Source organism: Vanellus vanellus (genome assembly GCF_965231255.1).
Source record: "Vanellus vanellus genome assembly, chromosome: 3".
Lineage (NCBI taxonomy): Eukaryota > Metazoa > Chordata > Aves > Charadriiformes > Charadriidae > Vanellus > Vanellus vanellus.
The window spans coordinates 13,362,368-13,382,117 of NC_138907.1; the positions used below are offsets into that span (position 1 = coordinate 13,362,368).

The window sequence follows — 19,750 nt, forward strand, 5'->3', positions numbered from 1 at the left end:
TCCAGTACCTAAAGGGGGCCTACAGGAGAGCTGGGGAAGGACTTTTTACTAGGGCATGTAGCGATAGGACAAGGGGGAATGGCTTTAAACTGGAAGAGGGCATGTTTAGATGAAACATTAGGAAGAAATTTTTTACTTTGAGGGTGGTAAGGCACTGGAAACGGGTTGCCCAGAGAGGTCGTTGAGGCCCCATCCCTGGAGGTGTTCAAGGCCAGGCTGGATGTGGCCTTGGGCAGCCTGGTCTAGTGGGAAGTGTCCCTGCCTATGGCAGGGGGTTTGGAACTCGATGATCTTCAAGGTCCTTTCCAACCTAAACCATTCTATGATTCTATGAAATTGATGTGAATTGTACTGGAGGGCTATTAAAAAAAAAAGATAAAATACAGTGTGACCCATCAAAAAATCTTGACTGGGCAATGCAAATGTGGAGATAAAAACTGAACAGGTGGGAGCAGCCAGAACAGCTACTGGGCTCTGTGTGCTTGTGGCATCCACCCTGCAGGGCAACGCGAGCAGGACAGAGGAACACTACAGATAAAAAGTGCTGTCACAAAGCTCTTGGACACCATGGAAGGATAGTTGGTTTTAAAGTCTTTCAGGGGACATGTTTTAAGTAAAACATTGCTGATTCATTTATGCATATTTGTAGAAGCTTAGGTTTTGTGGTTTTTTTTTTTTTTTAAATCACTACTAAAGTTACATACTTGAACAATTTAGAAAGTTTTCTGTGCTACAACTGCAGCTATTTGCTTCCAGGTATTTACAGACATGCTTTCTCTCACACCAGCTGGGGGGAGAAATACCATGCTGCAATATGTATTGTATGGTATTGTAAAATTTAAAAGGGAGCATCTCCGAGTTTGAGGATGGCAAACAAAGTAGTGCTGCAGCTGGGCCACTTCCTAACTTTCCTTAGGTGTTGCTGGAGAAGTCTGGTGAAACCATGGTCCTCCTGAAGTCAAAATTCTGTCAGCTTCTTTGAGCTCAGATTTGCTCTTCCTGTACCTCAACCAAACAAGATAAAACATTTGAGTGGTCTCACCAAGGCACAGACATGCTCACTGCATATTTTCAGTTCGTATTGCCTGACAGTTAATTGGAGAGTGTGCTTGTGTTTTAATGGGCAGGTGGGTTAAATGGGTTAAGCTGAGATGCTAGATACTGCACATTTACTCATGATGTGACTCAGCTGAATTCTCTGTATAGCACCTCTCTCTTGTGCGTGGTGGTACACAAGCAACTGAAGACTGGCACAGCAGAAAGTCTGTAAAAAAACATATTTGGATAAGTTAAATTAAATTGAACCCCAGATATTTGAAGTAATTGAAACTAATTGTGGGATTGTTTCTTTTACGATGCTACAAAGCAGTAAGATTATCAAATGCCTCCTTCCACACAGTACTTAACTTGGTGTAAGGCATTGTACCGCTTATTGCCCAGAGCCCATCCTGCCCCCAGCTCGCTGGCTACAGCATGCAGGCTTGGAAACACTACCACCCACTTGCCTGTGATAGGCAGAAAGAGCATGTTAGCAAAGCATATTGGGTGGGTGATTGAATTCACAGGACTACTTAAGTCTGAGTAAGAGGCAAAACCATTCTGCTACGTAATGCATTGACTCCAAAGCACTGCATGCTTTCCAAATTTAACAAGCATCCATTTGGTGTGGCAACCTCTTTGCTTCTTTAATAACTAATTTCCAGTACTAAATAATTCACAGGATGTTTCTGAGTTACTGGAGCAAACTCATTAGCATTCCATCTTACCTCTCGTGCTCTTGCTAACTGGCAAATAAAAGACACAAACTTCTAAAAAAATATTGGTGAAATAAGCATTTCTTACCTGATCTATTCATCTGATACAGCTTGCTATGCAATAACCCCATCAGTCAAATAAGCAAGGAGAAAGCTTGGTCCAAGATCAATGGTTTTTATTATTTCAAACCAAGACATATATATTTCTGAAGAGCACTAACACAATTATTTTCACAAGCATATTAAAAATATCTGCCTTGCATGAAAGGTTATAATACTAAAATTGATGCTATTCAGATCTCAATAGCATAATAGCAAATGAAAGACATTTTCAGCTGTATAAATCACTACACTATAGTGGACAGTAAATAGTTATTTCCTGGTTTTAGGGCAAACAACAATCCAGTGGCAGTGAATTTACCACAAAATACAGGTATTGTGAGTACAGCTACACCTAGCTTTGAAACACCAAAGCAAGTCATCTTCAGCCTCTCCTGTTGTCATTGAATTTCTCAGCTATTTTCTGCAGCTCCAAATCCATAGCAGCCAGGTTTTCCAGTTCTTTTTCCTGTGAAAACATAAAGAGCCTTTTACACATCAAATAATGTTGGCAAATGTTTTGTTCCATGAAAACGAGAGACAAAGACCATTTCCAACGCAAACAGATACCTGCTACTTACTGGTCCCTGGGCAGACTGGGGGGTGAGGGGTGTTACTAGCAGTGCAGCACCTGCTTTGGAGATTTGTGCAATTTCCCTCTTTTAAACCAAATTAGGGCTGGGGAAAGTATCAAAATACTCATTTGGAGAGCTGGCTCTAATTACAGCTTCATCTTTGTCACTTTAAAGCGCCATTGCCTAGCAGTGACCTCTCACAGTTGCTGCTCTCCAGCAGCATGCAGTCCCTTCTGCCAAGGTAAAGGTCCCTTAGGAGTCTATAACCTCATGATGGCAGTGGTTCAGGCTTACGACACATAGTAAGCACAGGGTGCAACAAGAGGAACACCTCCACATCACCAGATGCTAAGGGAAAAAAAATTTATGCTGCCAATTCTTCTTTATTCTTGCTAACACCATTTAACCTCTCTCTAAATTCGTATTAAACCTCCACTGCTCCCAGCCCAGCTTCTTGCAATAGATACCGTGACATACATGAGGAACATCTAGCTGATGGGTGTAAACTCAGTTTTCCTGGACACTGAAGCAGAACAGGAAATCCAACAAGAAAAGGACTCACATACATGGGAACTTGGTGGACAAATCGGGCTTACAAATGCAAACCAGGTTCTGCTCTGCAATTGCAGCCGGATTTTGCACTCTAAATGTCTAACTTTTCAGCTGTATGTTTTAAACAACCAGATAGACCAAGTGGTGCCTGCTAATTACCTCTCTGCTCCTGCTGCAACAGGCACCTGTGTTTTATTAGTCTGCAAGACCCCGGAAGGAGATGTAGGGCCCATAGGAGGAAAATCTCCTTTCCCCTCCTGTCTTGCAGTAGACAGAAGTTAATGAGGATGCACACTGTATTTTAGACACTGTGCCCTGGGGTAGTTCCACTCAATCCATTCAAAGAAAGCAGACTTTTTAAACACTGAAGATCTGGCACTCAATGTGGCTTAATCCTGTTTGTGTTTTTCCACACACAGTTTGCCGGCTGCCTTGGGAATGAATTTAGAAATGTGCATGTAAAGTCAGCTTCCCCTAGTTGTTTAGCAAGACACCACTACACATACCTCCTCTTCTGTCAGAGGCCTCTGGCTCAGACTTCCTCTGTCATTCCTGATTACGTGACGTTTTTTCATGTTTTCTCCAGAATTGTACAACTCTGGGAATTCAGCTGATTTCTTCCTGTAATTCAGAAGTTGTGTGAGCTGATCCATCTTGTTGTATTGCCTTTTCATATCATACCTGTTAATTTTGCCAAGATTTCTCTTCTCGGTGCGTCCGTGGTTCAGAGCACTTAGGATTTGCTTTTTCTCCCACCAGTCGTAGTCATTATATTCAGGGAAAAGATTCTTCTCATTCAGGGTGGGCCTGCCTTCCTCTTTGCCCTCCAGAAGCTGCTCCCCTGCACTGTCCCTCTTTTCAAAGTGCCGGCTATTCCACCACAGCAGTGGGTAGAAAGAGCTGTAGGATGCTGTAGTTCTCTTACTCTCTGCAGGAAGATGGCTTCTGTACTCTTCCCTCTCTGCATTTCTTCCCTCCTCCATATTCTCCTCTTCATTTTCCACCTGATCGCTGCTGTGGTGCTTCTGTTCTACTTCCTCCTCCTCCTCACTGTTGCCAGGGTAGCGCTGCTGCTCTACACTGTCCTCAGTGCTGTAGTGTCTTCTGGCCTGCCCTTTGCGCTCTCGCACATATGCTTTCTGTGACCCTTCATCTCCACTGTCCCACAAGCGGTATCTCCCTCCCGCATGATGCTGCTTGTCCTTGCTGCCACTGCTGAGGTACCTGTCCAGCTCTTCCTCACTTTCATCTCCAAGATACGTCCTTCCCTCAGAATGGTGCCTCCTTGCCTCATGTGATCCATCATGGTGTCTCCTCTCCTTGCCCCATTTCTCATTACTTTCTTCACTGGGGCGACGCCTCTTGTTTTCTTCTTCGCTGCTCTCTTCACTCTGCTGCCACCCTTCTCTGTACTCCTCGCTTCCCTGGTCTGCATGCCTCTTCTCCTCCACCTCTTCAGACCCACGCCTCCCATGATAACCACTCTTCTCCTCACGCTGCTGCTCAGACTCTTCATGATGTTTCTGATGGCGGTTCCTTTTGTCCCAGAGATGGGCATCCTCTGTGTTTGATTCCTCAGCTAGTTCCTCTTTCTCACCACCGCGGCCCCTCTTCTCTTCAGGGGAGTCACCCGTTCTATGCTTCCCATGATACCATTTGGGTTTGTAGGGTTGCTTTTCTTCCTCTGTTTCTTCCCTCTCATCAGATTCTTCATGCTCTTGCTGATGGGAGAAATCACGTTCCTCAGACTCATGGTGGTATTTTTCACTTCTTTCTTCCTCTGCCTCTCCCTCTTCACCTTCACGAATTCTTTTGTCAGGGCTCTGCATTCCCTCCTCCGAATCCCAGTGGCCCACAGGGTGCTGATCATTCCCATCAGAGAACTCCTCTGCGCTCCCGCCTCCAGAGGGGGACTTCTTGTTGAGAACAGCATGCTCTACCTCTTCGTGGTTATGCCTGTTCTCTTTACTTTCTTCTTCATTGTGGTAGCTCTTCTCCTCCTCTCCTCTAATTTCCTCATAGTGTTTCTTTTCTTCAGTATGAAGTCTCTCTTCTTGAACAGGTGAGTGGTGTCCATCCTCCTCTTCCTTGCTTTTACTCTCCTGGTGAGGAAGTTTCTCCTCATCACTGCCCTTTATGTGCTTTTTAGATTCCTTTTCTGCCTGACTTCGCTCTTTCTCCACACTCCCGGTAGGACGTTTTGCAATCTCTGCTGGCTCTTTCAAATGCCTCGCTTCCAGTTGGTTGTTCTCACTTCTCTCTCTGTCATTTCTACCACCTACAATAACAAAAGTAGCATAATGAAGTAACCCAACTCTCCACTGAAGCATTAGTTCAGTTTAAATAGATAACCGGCTTCCCAAAGTAGCAAGGAGATACGGACAGCACTAACTTTTTAATTCTGCTTATAAATATTAAAAAATGACTGATTTTAATTGTTTGCCTGGAAAAGCATTAAATGATTTTCATTTAATTAGGCATTTTAAAAGTTCCACTGAAATTTCCAGAATAATTTTTTTTTCTTTTTTTTGTGATCACATTTTTAGTATTGAATTACATTGACGCTCATGCCCATTAAAAATCAATGGGATCTGGAGTTGTGTTCACTTCTTTGAATGTCAGGATGTCAGGCCTTATCCATCACACAGGCTTACTCACAAAAAAAAAAAAAAAGACCACCATCTCTTTAAAGCTGCTTGAAAATATCTGGGGCTTTGAGCAAATTTTAAAAGTTCTAAATTGACTGGGAAAAAAAAATGAAAGAAAGCAATCTGTTACTTTGCAATAGTTATGTTGAATCAAATCATGCTTCTTCCACTATTTCCAAAATGCTAAATGAAAGTCTGACTGCGACCACAATGGTAACAGTATATTGCTATGAAGATATTTCTGCTTCACTTGTGTCTGAGTAACATCAGAAACAGATCACAAATTATTAAACTTTTCAGTCAATAGCCACACAGATTTTAAAATAGTTCATTATTTCCAAAAAGCTTCTCTTTTTCTGATATTCTTGGAGGAGAGCTGTCTAATGGCAAAAACATGGTCCTTACCCTCTCTTTCCAGTAAGCGGTTTTTCATTTTCCAAAACATGGCAAATATACATTTTTTTTCCTGAAACTCACAATGTCATAAACAAAGCTTGATGCCTGATGGCATTCAGCATCTCTTCGAAATTTAGGGCTAAGATACAAATACATGTATTCCCAAAGCCCCAACCCCACCCTCTTCTGATGATTGTATTAGGGTGGTGCATTATTCCCTCTATAAACAAGCAGGAGATAGATGGGTCTCATTGTTGTTTCTTGCTGGCAGGTAAGTTCAAGAACCTTTTTATTGTTCTGTAATCAAATAAATACAACTGGGCTGAAAAGCAAGACGTGCTTTCTGCAGTTTGGCACAGCCTCAACTGTAACCACCCCTCGCTGCATGCTGCAATCAAGCACGCAAACAGGCTTATACCTCAGCGTCGAGGCCACTAAGCACCATGAGGTAGGAACCTGGTCAGCCGAAATGAGCACTCCCATAGGCAGCTTTCAGCACACATCTCCAGACCTCCAGAATCAGCACCACAAACTTAATCATTTCTGGACCAAGGAAAAGGCTCCCTCCCCTGAGGTGAGCCTGGATTCAGTTGCTGGAGGCCCAGGAGGCTTGTTGATGTAAGTGGTGGTTATTTGCAGCCAGTTCCTACCCTCCGGGATGCATTCAGCATGCGGTCCAAACCCAGTCAACGTTTGTGGACCTCTCAGGCTACCTAAAGAGCTTGTCTGGTTCTCGCAGACTCTCCAGGTGGATTCAGTAGAGCACCACACATGTTAGCCAGGAATCCCTGACAGTTACCAGGTCAGGCCGTCTGCTCTTTGAGCAAGACAGACGAAACAGAAGGAAATTGGAAATTTAACACTGAAATTTGGAGGCAACAGAATTACCCGGGCTGAAAGAACAGTTCACCAGTTCCGACACAAGTGAGAATCCATCTACCCAATTCATTTCAGAAGTTTACATAATGCTGTACTCACTCTTCTTCAGGATTTCTTTGCATTCGGGATTAATTGGTGGTGCATTTGGCTTAGATAGAGCATTGGACAGGACTTCCACTATGCACCGCGTTACCTAGAAGAAAACAAAACAGGAGAAAAAAATTTCTTGTGGCAAAAATGGAAATCCTACTTCTGAGCCAGTTAGTGAGGAAGGTTAGTTTAGGGTTAGAGTTCAGGCTAATCTTGATGAGTTTTGAGTAATCCCCAGCTCTACCACAACTTCCTGTGCATGTGGGCAACAAGTGCTTTGCTCCTCGCTCCCATACCAGTAAGAAGGCGTCAATCAGCTCTTCTTATCTCCCCTTTTGTTTGCATAGGTTAACAGGCTCCTTTCATACATCTTTAAATATTAAAGACCCTATTCAGTGCAAAGGAGAGTCAAACAACATGTGGTAACAGCACCCTACAAAAAAAAAAAAGAAACAACAAAACACCAACACATGTTCAAAAGATGAGGATCATCGTGTAGGATCTGTCCAAATGACACCACTGCGGAGGCATTACCAGAAGTATTGCCTGGATTTCCAACAAACCAAAAATGTCTTTATGTCCTCTGCAAGCGAGATGCTCCACATTTTTTCATGTGTGTGTGCTGTAAGCCCTGCCTCTTTTAGTGCTTAACATTCAACTGGATAGGCTTCTGGAAGCAGAGGAAATTGGTTGATTTAGGGAAATCACACAACCTCCTCTAACACTAACCACTACCAAAGTAGCTCTTCTGTACAAATTCACCCAAAATGATTTTCAAGTGTTGAAGTTGTGGGCGAGCACTCAGATCGTGAGGGCTGTGAGAGTCTCAGGCTGACAATCTGTGCGGCTGGATGGGAGGAGACAATAAAACATTTATAGGGCTCTTTGTTTTTTAACTGTTTTTAGTTATTACCAGGTGTTTACTAATTTAAATGATCACCCTATCAGCCTGTGGAGAGCGTCTGAGGTCAGGTTACAGGTGCTGAGAGCAGCTAATGGCATTTATTTAATCGAACAGGTTAAGAATCTCTTTCCAAGGCAGGAGATGTGGGGACTGCATTAGAAAGTGCATTACGTAGTTAGTAACCGCAGATATTTCACCTTTCGTCAAATTTGCCATCTTGCTTTTTACACTTCAATAATATGTACTATTAAATAATGTTTCAGGTCATTTTTCAGACAGCTGTAAAAATGTCGAGTTTCAGAAGTACCATGCTGACACAAGAAGCCAGCTTCCATTTTCATCAAATGCACTGCAGTGCATGAGGGTATCTTCTGACAGCTAAAGAGACGCTGAGTTCCACATGACCGATGATTTCTTAAGTTTACCCTTAGGAAAAAAAAGCATTACCCTGAGAGTTTAAAGATAGAAAATGGAGAGCATGTGACTGATGCTTTCTGAAATTCGCTTTGACATACAGCTACTCACCATTTCTTCAATATGGTCTTTTTCCACTGGAACTGCGCTGACACCTGGGAGAAAATCAAATGATTACAGACTCATTAATCCCAGCAACAAGCATCACTTAGAGGAACCCCGGGTCAAAGCAGTCTGATGAGATGGCTCGAGTTTGGGGTTGGCTGGTCAGTAAACCAGATGCATTTTGCAGTACATCTTTTCTTATTCAGGATGGAAAAGCAATGTAAAGTTGCAGCCTAGCATGAGAGAAGAGGCACGTTGACATTTCTAGCACAAAAAGAATATACACTGGAAAATAGAAAGCAACACTTAAGTTCCAAGACCAGAGCTTTACTGCGTCAGGTCTGCATGTTGTACTTGTTTCCTATTTTTTTAACCACCAAACAAGCAAGGCCTGTTTGCACCCTAAGAGCCTTTTGGCTTCTGCAAGGGACTCTGGGTGCCCCACCACCACATCCTCAGTAGGAGACCATTGTTCAAGCCTTTAAAGCAACCTCTCCCAACGCTACTGGAGAAATACTGTCTCGCTTGTAGAGGAGGTAGCTCCAGAGCCAGAAGGGGCAAGAAAATTTCCATTCACTGAGTGGTCCATTATCACCCCAAGAAATAAGCCAAAAAAAAAAAAAAAAAAGGTCAAATCTCACTGGAAAACACTACGCCAGAACAAAGTGGTACAACCCATATCTCTCTCTCTGTCCTGAGGACATGTAGGGTAATTAACACCTCCTTGCACCAGTTCTACTGTACCTAGTCCAAGCTATTTGCTTTTGGAAAGAAGCTGTTGCAAATGAAACCTCCACGCTGCTTTATTTTGTCATCACTGCTGCAATATCTCTAGCTGGCTAACAAGCGTGGGTGCTGTGCATTATTAATAAACTGTGTCAATTCTCATCCACCTTGTGATTTGCAGAAGCGAAGTTCAGCAAGTCTGCCAGCCACACACGAGTATGTAGAAGCAAGGCTCATTGTTATCATGGCTTTGCAGACATACTGCATGGTATAGAATCACAGGACACACGTGTACAGCTTGGGGTGCAGTTCTGAAATTCTTACACAAGTCAGGATAGTCTTAAAAGCATCCATCACCCTCTCTGCACTATTGCTTGGTCGGGACACTGGGAGATCTTCTGTAACAGATGAACATGAGGCGGGTTATGGAGACGAAGGGGGTCAGTTTGCCTTACAGCATCAGGGAAACTAACACTGCCCCAAGGTAGTTTCCTGCAAAGCAAACAGGAGCACACAGCCTCGCACCCTTGAAAGCAGCAAAACCTTTCTTCTTCTCTGTGTCTGCAGAGGAAGCAGACATCCCCCTGAGCATTGACTCTGTGTGTAATAACACAGGATAATAATAACTCTTGACATTTCTACTGCCCTCTATTTTTGCTCCCCAAACACATACGTAGAAAAGTGCTTCTCCCTTCAACCCCCATCTCTTCTCTGCGTATACAACCCTGATCAGAGAAGGGAACCCACACGAGGATAGCACAGCAGGGATTCCCCTAAAATAGCACTACATCCCTACACCATCATTTCCCTAGAGCGCCAGGTGGTGCACGGGGGAGACGGTGCTATACAGAGCCAACCCTCTCCCCCATCTTTTGCGTTCAGTGATGACTGAGGCAGGCTCTGGGTTACTTTATTTACTAACCAAGTATGCAAATAACTACCACCCTGCACAGCGCTGATGCCACTGCAGCCTAACCTGCTTGCATCCTCCCTCTGAGCATGGAGGATAAGGAGGTACACACACATGGAGGCAGGACACTGGCAGCAAAGTCCCTTCTGCTAATAAAAAGTGTTACCCACTAAAAGGACATTCTCCTGATCCCATAGGGGTTGGCGATGCTGCTTTTATGGCACAAGCAGCTCACAGTCACCAGAGGGGATGACCCACTCCATTGACTCTTAATGAGGCTCCTCTGGTCCTCCAACCCAAAGGCAAACACCTGATTTTGTCCTTTTAGTGATGCTGCCCACAGCACATCTCCTGCGAGTTCCACCCAGTTGATGTGATAAAGCACAGAACAGATAAACTTCTGAACATCTTTTGCTATTAGAGATGCCAACTTCAGGCTGCCTCTCAAGCACTACGGCAGCAGTGCAGGAATACAAAGTCAGGTTTTACTCACTGCCTCTGCCCTGTCACTCCAAAGCTCCTGCCTCTCCAAGGAGATTTACAGATAGATTAATGACCGTTAAGCAAATGCTTGGTTAATGATGAAAGCTGACATGCACAGACAAAGAAGAAGCATGAGGCCATCGTAACAATGTCAGAAGCAGCAAACAGTATTGGACATATGTCCTATTAACCTGCCTAGAGGAACAAAACAAGTATCCAATCCATCCCAGAGGCTAAAATAATATATTGAGGCAGCTGCTCTGCCAGAGCCGAGCGAGGAAGCCCGTGGGGAGCCAGCATGCGCCACTTTACACCGGTGCCAGCAGCACTAGCCCATGCCAGCTGGCAAGAGCTCCCTCAGGGCAATCTGCCAGCTGGAGACAGCTGGCCAACACCTCTGCTTTCCTCTCCACATGTGCTCAGGAGACAGTGGGGCACCCACCCACCGGGCTTGTGGGGATGCAGCAGACTGTACAACTGCAGCGTTTCACAGCAGAAACAAAGTCAGAGCACACACTGAGATGGAGTGCCCCTGCCCATACATAAAAAACAGACCACAGACCCACAAAGTAAAGCAAAGTCCTGGGTCTGCTTTCCCCTCCTGAACCAAATCTCCCCATGCAGTTACGATCAGATTATATGGTTTTGCAGAAGTGCTGAAAGCCGATGAAAATCACAAAAAAGGATGAGAAATACAGGACAAATTCATGCAGCTTTTGCTTGCATCTCCACGATTGGGACAGATCTTTTGGTGGGTCCCTGATGAAGTCCCCACACTCCTTTATTTCATTAATGCCAATGACTCAGTGCAGTGCCATCGCTCACCAAAATGTCAGCAAAAACCCCTCCTAGGAGAGATCACGGAAACTTTGGCATATTGATTGGCAGAAGGAGCACTAGAAAGTTCTTGAAGTTAATGTTTCACTGATTCCCAGCCCCAAACAAACTCCTTCGTTCATTGATTCTGGCTGACATTTGAAAGCAAGATAGCCAAAAAGGATGTAAAGAGTCATCTGACCTGTTTGATGGCATAAACAGAAGAAAATAGTTGTTAAGAGATCACCATGGGGTCTGGGGAATAAGTCTAGTGAGCTTTTCTGGGTCAGGGTCTCTCCCCCCATCTTCTACCCTCCCCTTTGATTACAATAAAGGTGTTTGAAGGTCATCAACTTCATTACAGAGTTTCTGTACATGTCCTAGAAGCATTTCCACACCGAGATGTCCAAAACACCTGAAGCCAAATTCTTCAGCCCAGAATGACACCGATTCTTTCAAGAAACAATGCCGTACACACACAAAGCTACAAAGCCAAGCCATCATCACCTCATCCTACTGTGTTTAATCTTCATTTCACAGTGCAGTTTTAATACTTAATGCCACATGGCCAAAATATATATATTTTTCTGTTAATTAAAGCTGCAGACCTACTACTTTACAGCCACCTCCCTGTGTTGAGAAATAGTCGACAAAAATGTTGCCGCCCAGCGGGAATAAAATGACACCGAGAAGTCTTTGTGGAAAGGAACTGCGGAGGGGGGTGGGGGGAGAACAAGAAATTAAAAGCAGCCGGCGGCCCCCATACAACCCCGGCCCTACCTTCCCCCTTCCGCCTTGCCCCCGGCCGGAGGGGCGACCCAGGGCGGGCCGGGCATGACGTCATACACCCGCTGATGGCGTCACCCCTCTGCTCCACCGCTGTTCAGAGGCAGATTTCCCCCCCCCCCCCCCGCCAAAGTCCCCCGCGCCCGGTGGGGCTTTTCTCTCTCCGCCGGTGCGGGGGCTCAGCGGCCGCCCCCCGGAGGGTTCCGCGCCCCGGCCCCCCACTCACCTGCCAGGGCGGCGGCCCCCAGGAGGCCAAGCAGCGTCAACGGCCCCATGCTCCGCTCCTCCGCTCGACTCAGCTCCGCTCCGCCGCTATTTAAAGGGGGGAGCGGGGGCGGAGGAGACGGGCGGGGGGGGGGGGGGAGCCCGTCGGGAGCCTGCGTCACTCCGAGCCCCCGGGGGCGGCGCCGCCGCCACCGCCCCCCCCCCCCCCCCCCGGTCCTCTCCCCCGCAGCGGCGCCGCCCGCATCCCCCCTATCCCCATCCCTCATTGCCCCGCGTCCCCTCCATCCCCATCCCGCATCGCCCCGCGTTCCCCTATCCCCGTGTCCTCCCCATCCCGTGTCCTCCCATTCTCAACCTGCCGCCCCACGTCCCCCCATCCCGTGTCCCCTCCATCCCCATCCTGCATTGCCCTGTGTCCCCCCATTCCATCCCACCTTGCCCCGCATCCCCACATCCCCATCCCGCCACTGCACATCACCCCCATCCCATCTCCCCAATACCCATCCCGTGTCCCCCCCATCCCTGTCCCGTCCCCCCATCCCGCCACCCTGTGTCCCCCCCATCCCCATCCCGTCCCCTCCCAATCCCCATCCCACATCCCTCCATCCCCGTCCTGTCCTCTCATCCCCATCCTGCTGCCCCGCATCACCCCCATTGCCATCCCATCCCTCCCCCATCCTTGTCCCACATCACCCCGTCCCCCTCCCCCTTACACTCCCATGCCAGCCTCCACAGGGGAAGTTTCTCCCAGGCTGGGAAAACCGAGCTCCTTTTCCCTTCCTTTGCAATGATCCCCATCTCTTCCTCCTACCTTTCCCCCCCCTCCACCTAATACTCCTCATCCCCCTTTTCACACACACCCCCTAAAAGGGGAAAAGTGGGGTTTCCCTGCCCCTTCCTCCAGCTGGGAGGATGTGGTATCATCCTCAGAGGATGCTGAGCCTCTTCCTACAGGGTGGAGGTGCGGGAATCCATCCCTCTGGAATGGCTTTCACAAGCAATCACGTCTGCCTTTCCATCTCCACTCTCGATCAAAGCCTTTTCAGGTGCTGCATCAGCCTTTTTTTCCTGCCAGGTTTCTCTCCCTTCCACTCACATCATTGCTGCCCAGCGAACCCAGAACCAGACAGCGACTGGAAGGGGATCCCCATACTTATGTCATCTGGGATTGAGTGACTTGCAGCATTCCTCAAGAGTTTTACCGGGGAAATCACTGCTCTTAGCATCCGTCTCCACCACAGGCAAACCTCTTATTTACTGTGATGATGCTCTGGGGAGCTTGAGCAAAATTCTTGAGACCAAGTTTTACATAATTTACTTAAACAGCCCCCACTGTCCCGATTAGTCCTTGATGGACTGGAAAGCACAAATGACTGGCTACGAGGAGCAGAGCGAGTCCATGCTCCCCCCAGCTCCCTTCGGAGCCAGGCAAAAACAGCGTTAAGACCAGGGCTTGTTTTGTTTTATCCTTTCATTAACTCTTAGGGAGCCATCGCCAAATTAAGTGTATTTTTCAACTGATCTTTTTTTGTTTGTTCTCAGCGCTAAACAGGTGCCCTTCAGTTGCCGGTATTCATGGAGGACAATGGGTCTATACATCAAAATGGCAGTTATCTCCATTATTGTTCTGTGTACCGTCATACTCTGGATTAACAATGCAGGGCTGCTGTAACCATATATGCTTTAAACATATAAAACAGGCCACAAGGACATAACACTGCAGGAAAACTCACGTGCAGCTTCATCTGTACGTAAAGGAAGCTCCAGCCCCATTTGAAGCTTGTTTCAGAAGCCAGCCCTTAGCTCCAGGAGGCAATGCCAGACACCTCGCTCACTTGGCATTCAGATTCCAGTTTCTGGAAAATAACACAACCCTTTGGCCACCATGAAAAGCAGATCACCACCACAACATCTTCTCCGCTTCCTCAACACCCCCTCAACCTGCACACCATGCCCGTACTGCCCTATACCAGCCCCATCTCCCCAGGCGGATCCTGCTTTGGAAATCACCAGCCTTGACTGTGGGAAATCAAGAGCTCGAATCAAAAGCTGATGAAGAATTTCACCAGCTCTGAGGCCTCCATGTCCTCCCATGTCTGTGTGAGGATTCAGCCTGGCCTCAGCCTCCTCAGCTGCTCACAAGAGAGAATTTTAGGTGAAACATTTACCATTTAAGTGTTCTGTGCTTGCCCAGGCATATAAATAGCGTGCTCTGGTTATCCTTGTGGAACTACTCTACTCCATCTGCTTGGCTATACAATTGGATGGGACAATTGACAATAAGGCCAAGTGATACAAAGATGCTTAATAAAAATAGCTAGCTATTTTAGTATCTGTGAGGTATTCGTGCTAAGTACCTGTATCGCACAAGTCCTGTTGACAGTCGGTACAACCACCCCTAGGGAAGCCTTCTTGCCGCAGAAGAGACAACGGAGTCGAAGCGGTTCCACACCCCTGCCTCACGTGGCTTCTAGTCCGTCCCTTGCACCACAGCAGCAATCACCAGGGCTTCACAGCTGTTTAATCCGCACCGGCTGGTTTATTTGTTTTTGACTTGTAGGATTGCTCTGAAATGCTCCCTCTCCTCAGCATTGTGTGGGCTGATCCTGAAGAATCAAGAAGCCCTGTATTTGTCGTTGATAAGAGAAGATGTTAAAGCACTGCTGGGGCATGTTACATCAGGGTCTACATGGGAGCAGATGTTAATGCCTTCAGATTTGACCAGAATCGAAGTTACAAAGATTTGTACGTTCTGCAGGAGGTCACCCAAGAGGTCCACGAGAGGAGTGACCAAACTGGAACGGAGTATATTCGATTCCATCTTCAGCACCCAAGGGTAGGATTTCAAAACAGGATCCCACAGACTTTTCTGCCAGCGCTGGAAAACCAGACAGAGAGAATCCAAGTACTTTGCCTGCAGTTAGTTAAGTCAGCCTGTATTTTCCAAACATTCTCGCTTCACATGGACTTTTACAGCCAGGTATCAGCTGGCATGAGCTTCCCCTCAGATTAGGAAAGAGATGTGACTGCATTAAGCAAGGATTACAGCAGGCGGTGGCATATTTCACTCGATCGGTTGTGAGTGGTACACCCCAACCTCCCTTCTCAGATGTGTCAGAACTTTGATCGCAGTGACATACACGCCTCATAATGTTGTGACAATCTACCACTCGATGAATAAACAGTATTTATCCTGCTGGATTCTCTCAAACGCCTTTATAAAAAACAAAACAAAACAAACCAAACATGTTTGGCTCATCCTAGAAGCTAGAACTTCAAAGGATGACAAGCAAGTTTCCATGCCTGAGCTCCTTCTAAATTGAGAGGAGACTGCTCAGGGAATATAAGGATTGCTCTCTAATTAGATGTGCTAGTGGGATTATCTTCATTCTTGGATGCCAATTAGTTTTCAGAGAATGAAAATCCTGCAGCCTATTTTACAAACAGACTCCTCTCTTTCATTCAGAAGGTGCTAAGTGGATGGATCTGGAGAAAAACACCAATCGCACCTGAAAAGCCAGCACCTCAAGGGACATCATCTAGCAAGCTTCACTAATGGCAGCAAAAATCCTTTCGGAAGTCTACACATATGCAATGATGATTGCAACATAACAGATAAGGGAGGTGCACAGATGCTTAGGCTTTGCTGCCGTTATAAATTATTGTGTGTATATATATATTTACCCATAGCTCACTAATACCAGCTGTTACAGTGGCTTAGAGCTGGTGCAACACGTCGTTGTACCATGCCCCAAGAATTCAATTATCATCTTAGTAGCTCTACAGTGAGGCGGCATCAGGTGCCCGGCTCATCTCCTTGTTCTGCAGAGGAGTTAAAATCCATCAGACACATCCACTGGAGTGGGAACAGGCACTCAGCTGGATCTCATCTGCACCGCATCCAGACAGGGGGCCTGGCAAAGCAGAAGGGACAACCCTTCAGGGGTCCATATGCCTGTATACACCCCAAAAATCTTTGCAGGCCTACAGCCAAAGCCTCTGTGAGAGGTGGCAGCCAGGACCACACTCAGACCTCCTCCTTCTTACTGAGCAAAGACTATTTAGCCTGTACCAGGCACCTGCAGTGACGCCGATGAATGGAGCTTGCTTGTCCAGCTACAGGAGGATCTGACAAACGACAGGGACAGAGGTATCAGGAACAGTGTCTGCCTGAGCTGAATCCATGGGAGACGAAATGATACTGCTATTAGATAAGGCAAAACACTTCTAAGCACATCCTGCAGCAGCCTGTGCTTGTGTGGCTCAGGCTGGTACGGTCTGGTACTTGTAATGGGTGTTCAGTGTGCACATTTCGGTTTGGCCTCTCTGTCATCTGAAACCCAACAGTGATTAAAAAATGCACCCTCATAGCAGAACTGAGCCCATAGGATGCAAATCACCGGAATGCACCAAGATATAAAACCACCTCATTCTGTATTTACACAATAACCAGCTTCCAATTTAAATCTAAACCACGCATTTTTTGCCTCCACTGAAATATTTTGGGGACATTTTTCCCCCTGGAAGTTAAACACGCCTGTCGCTGCCTGTGGCCTCAGCACATGGTATCAATGAACTACCCAGCAAACTGAGCTCCACTTGAGTGACAGAGGAGCTGTGAAGAGACCCTGTGTGGTACAGATGTGTCATTTCTGTAGCGCGGGCAGCTATCTTTTTTTTCTTTTCTTTATTTATATAGGACCTCACACAGTGGGGTTTTGTTCATGCCACGTGCTCTTCGGCAGTACAGAGACAACTGCTAGAAACCGCCTGCTAGTCTTTAGTCTCAAAGACTTTCTTTAAAGAAAATCTAAAGAATCCACGGGATATTTCTGCTTCAGAACCAAGAGAACCTTAAAAGTTCAGGTTGATTCTTCTTGAATTGACTTTCTTGGTCTTCTTTACAAAAAAAAAAAAAAAAGATTTTGCTCACTTGTAACCCTTTTCCATGCAGGATCCTTCTATCCTTCTAGCTCCAGCTCTTTAGTGATATATCTATACCACAGAAATAAGGTCAAATGTTATATGGTCAAATTGAAAAGAGGTTTAAAATATGCCTACAAGTCATGTCATAATTGTTAAGGGATATGAAAAATATCAGACTCCGCTATGATCTTCTGAAAAAAGCCAGGGCCTCTGGAGACACTCACAGGCTACAGAAACTGTAAAGATCTCACCAGAATGAAAAAACCCCAAACCAACAACAAAACCAAGCCAAACCCCAAAGCAAGAGAGGGAAGATCAAGTCTAAACACAACCATTTCCCCGACATCCCAGGTTCTCCACATGACCATCTTCACATACGCTGCTCACACCCCCCCATCTCCCTCCCCAGGCATTCCTCTCTCCGTGTTTGTCAGCTCAGATGGGAGAACACTAGATTACACTGCAATACAAAAAAAAAGAAAAACCTAAATAAAAAGCTGACTTTGGGGCCTATGGAACAAAGGACAAATTTTCCATGCTGCGCTGTCAGCACATTCACCACTAAAAAGCAGTGCCACTTCCTTGGTCCTTCCTGGACAGCAACTCGCCAACCTTGCTTGCTCCAGGCAGTAAATGCAACTCAGCTCTTGCAGTTCCACAGGTATGGCACTCATGGGAAAGATGACATTGATGTGAAACAACACGCACGTTTTCTGCCCTCCTGCAAGAGAAATTTTGAATTTGCCTAATACTGTTGCACTGCTGGGATTTTTAGCCACGAGTCTCTTTGTATTATCCACGCTGCCACTTCTCACCTTCTCAGAAATTCCTGATTTGCTGTCAGAAAATGATGTGCCGGAGTCCCAGTCAAAACCTGCCACTCCAGATGAGCCGCTCATTGAGCTAAATCGCAGCTTTGGATCCACAGGAGCCCTTACATGATTACGCAAGGCTTTATGAATTTGGCTATGACTAAATCATCCTCTCCTAGCTTCAGCTGGAATGAAATTGCCTTGCTGACAAGAGGAGCAACCTCTGCAGCCCCAGATGCCTCCTCCTCCTCTGCAAGGGAGAGAAGTAACAACATCTTCCTCACAAGTCCTGGACAACAAGCAGCCCCCGAAAGCTGCATGTCTCCCTGGCCCAGCTTTTGGCTGCTCAGCTTTTGGCTGCTCAGCATCACTGCAGGACCAGAGCTCCCAGGCAACTGATGCCCAGAGAGCAGCCTGAGAGCTGTGGGGCATCTCACCCTCCAGTCTGGGCATGGTGGAGCTGCACAACTACCCCTCCTCTCCCCCCAGCCTTTCCCCCCAAAAAATCCACAAAACCACCCCTGCCCAACTCCCCCCAACATTTTTTTAAAGTATGCAATTAACCATGCCGATAACCTCACTGGTGAAAAAGTCTGGGGCTCGTGCAGTAGACTGTAAAACAGGATGAAAATTTCTTTCAGCAAGCAAAATGCTGACTTAAGCCCTCATATTTTGAGTGCTGCTTGTCATTAAGCACAAATGACTTTTACAGTTGCCTTTGCCCTGCAAATAATTTCATTTAGGCAATGAAACGGCCCCATTCAGTGTTTCTGCCTGCGTTTTGTCAACTGTGTATGTTCCATTTAATATTTACAGACTGGGGCGCTAGTCTGGCTTACTTAGTAATTCACATCTTTAAATATTTACAGCACTTTGACTCTCAGCAAGGGTTCTGTTTGGTAAGAACAATATTCTTCTGTGGTTGATAGTGTCATGGAAATTTCAGAGGCAAATTTCAATTTTGTAAGATAAAAATATATAGATTTCTGCAACAGACCGTAACGATTTCAAAGGAAAGCTTTCATTGCTGAATGACCTATGTACTGGAAAAAAAAAATCCCATTACGCCCTTGCACATAATTCCAAACTGAAAACAGTGCTCAGATATCTATTTCATGACACCGGTACTCACACAGCAAAAGGAGTCGCCAAAGAAATTTTCAATCAATCACCTCTTTTCAATCACCACTGGCATTAAAAACAGAAACCCAGCTGCAAAGAGACCCTATGAAAGAGGGAGAAAAACCTGCAAAATGCAAGAGGAATTTTTGCTAAGATCTCTTCTCCCTAGAAAATCCTTTTTTTCTTTTGCATACCTTGATTTTAAGACTTTTAGGCTCTCTGTGTGAAATGCTGTGTGCTTATAAAAAAGGCTTAAGAGGCTTAAGTTTAAAGGCAGCCTTGGGAGCTGAAAATACTCCGTCAGTGTAAATTTGTCTAATTTCATCGACTTCAGAGACTGCATTCAAATGATACCAGCTGAGAACCAGGACCAGGGAGCACATCCCTGGCCTGTCATTTTAGGCTTTGCTGTAGAAACGTGAGTTTTCAGGCGCTCCCTCCTGGGTAAGATGATAACTACCTATATTTGTGATGCAGGGACAATTTTCCAGAGGCATATGATAGTTATAATTCCTCTGCAAAATGCCA

General features: G+C 46.0%; 1 protein-coding gene across 6 annotated transcripts in view; it reads right to left on the minus strand.

The window, feature by feature from the left end:
• Positions 1 to 1,941: 1,941 nt before the first annotated feature.
• The window catches only part of CHGB (chromogranin B), a 33,509-nt gene continuing 15,700 nt past the window's right edge, over positions 1,942 to 19,750 (minus strand). For 2 of the 6 annotated variants that reach the window (XM_082481215.1, XM_082481214.1), the window contains 6 exons: positions 14,720 to 15,240; positions 14,096 to 14,218; positions 8,423 to 8,466; positions 7,003 to 7,096; positions 3,487 to 5,258; positions 1,942 to 2,322 (listed from right to left, as the gene is read on the minus strand). In XM_082481215.1, coding sequence (XP_082337341.1) covers positions 2,239 to 2,322; positions 3,487 to 5,258; positions 7,003 to 7,096; positions 8,423 to 8,466; positions 14,096 to 14,135 — 2,034 coding nt within the window. In that variant the 5' untranslated portion in view covers positions 14,136 to 14,218; positions 14,720 to 15,240 and the 3' untranslated portion in view covers positions 1,942 to 2,238. Of the gene's footprint in view, positions 2,323 to 3,486; positions 5,259 to 7,002; positions 7,097 to 8,422; positions 8,650 to 12,363; positions 12,450 to 14,095; positions 14,219 to 14,719; positions 15,241 to 19,750 lie in introns of those variants that run through there. The other 4 variants (XM_082481216.1, XM_082481217.1, XM_082481218.1 and 1 more) reach the window with 4 other exon arrangements.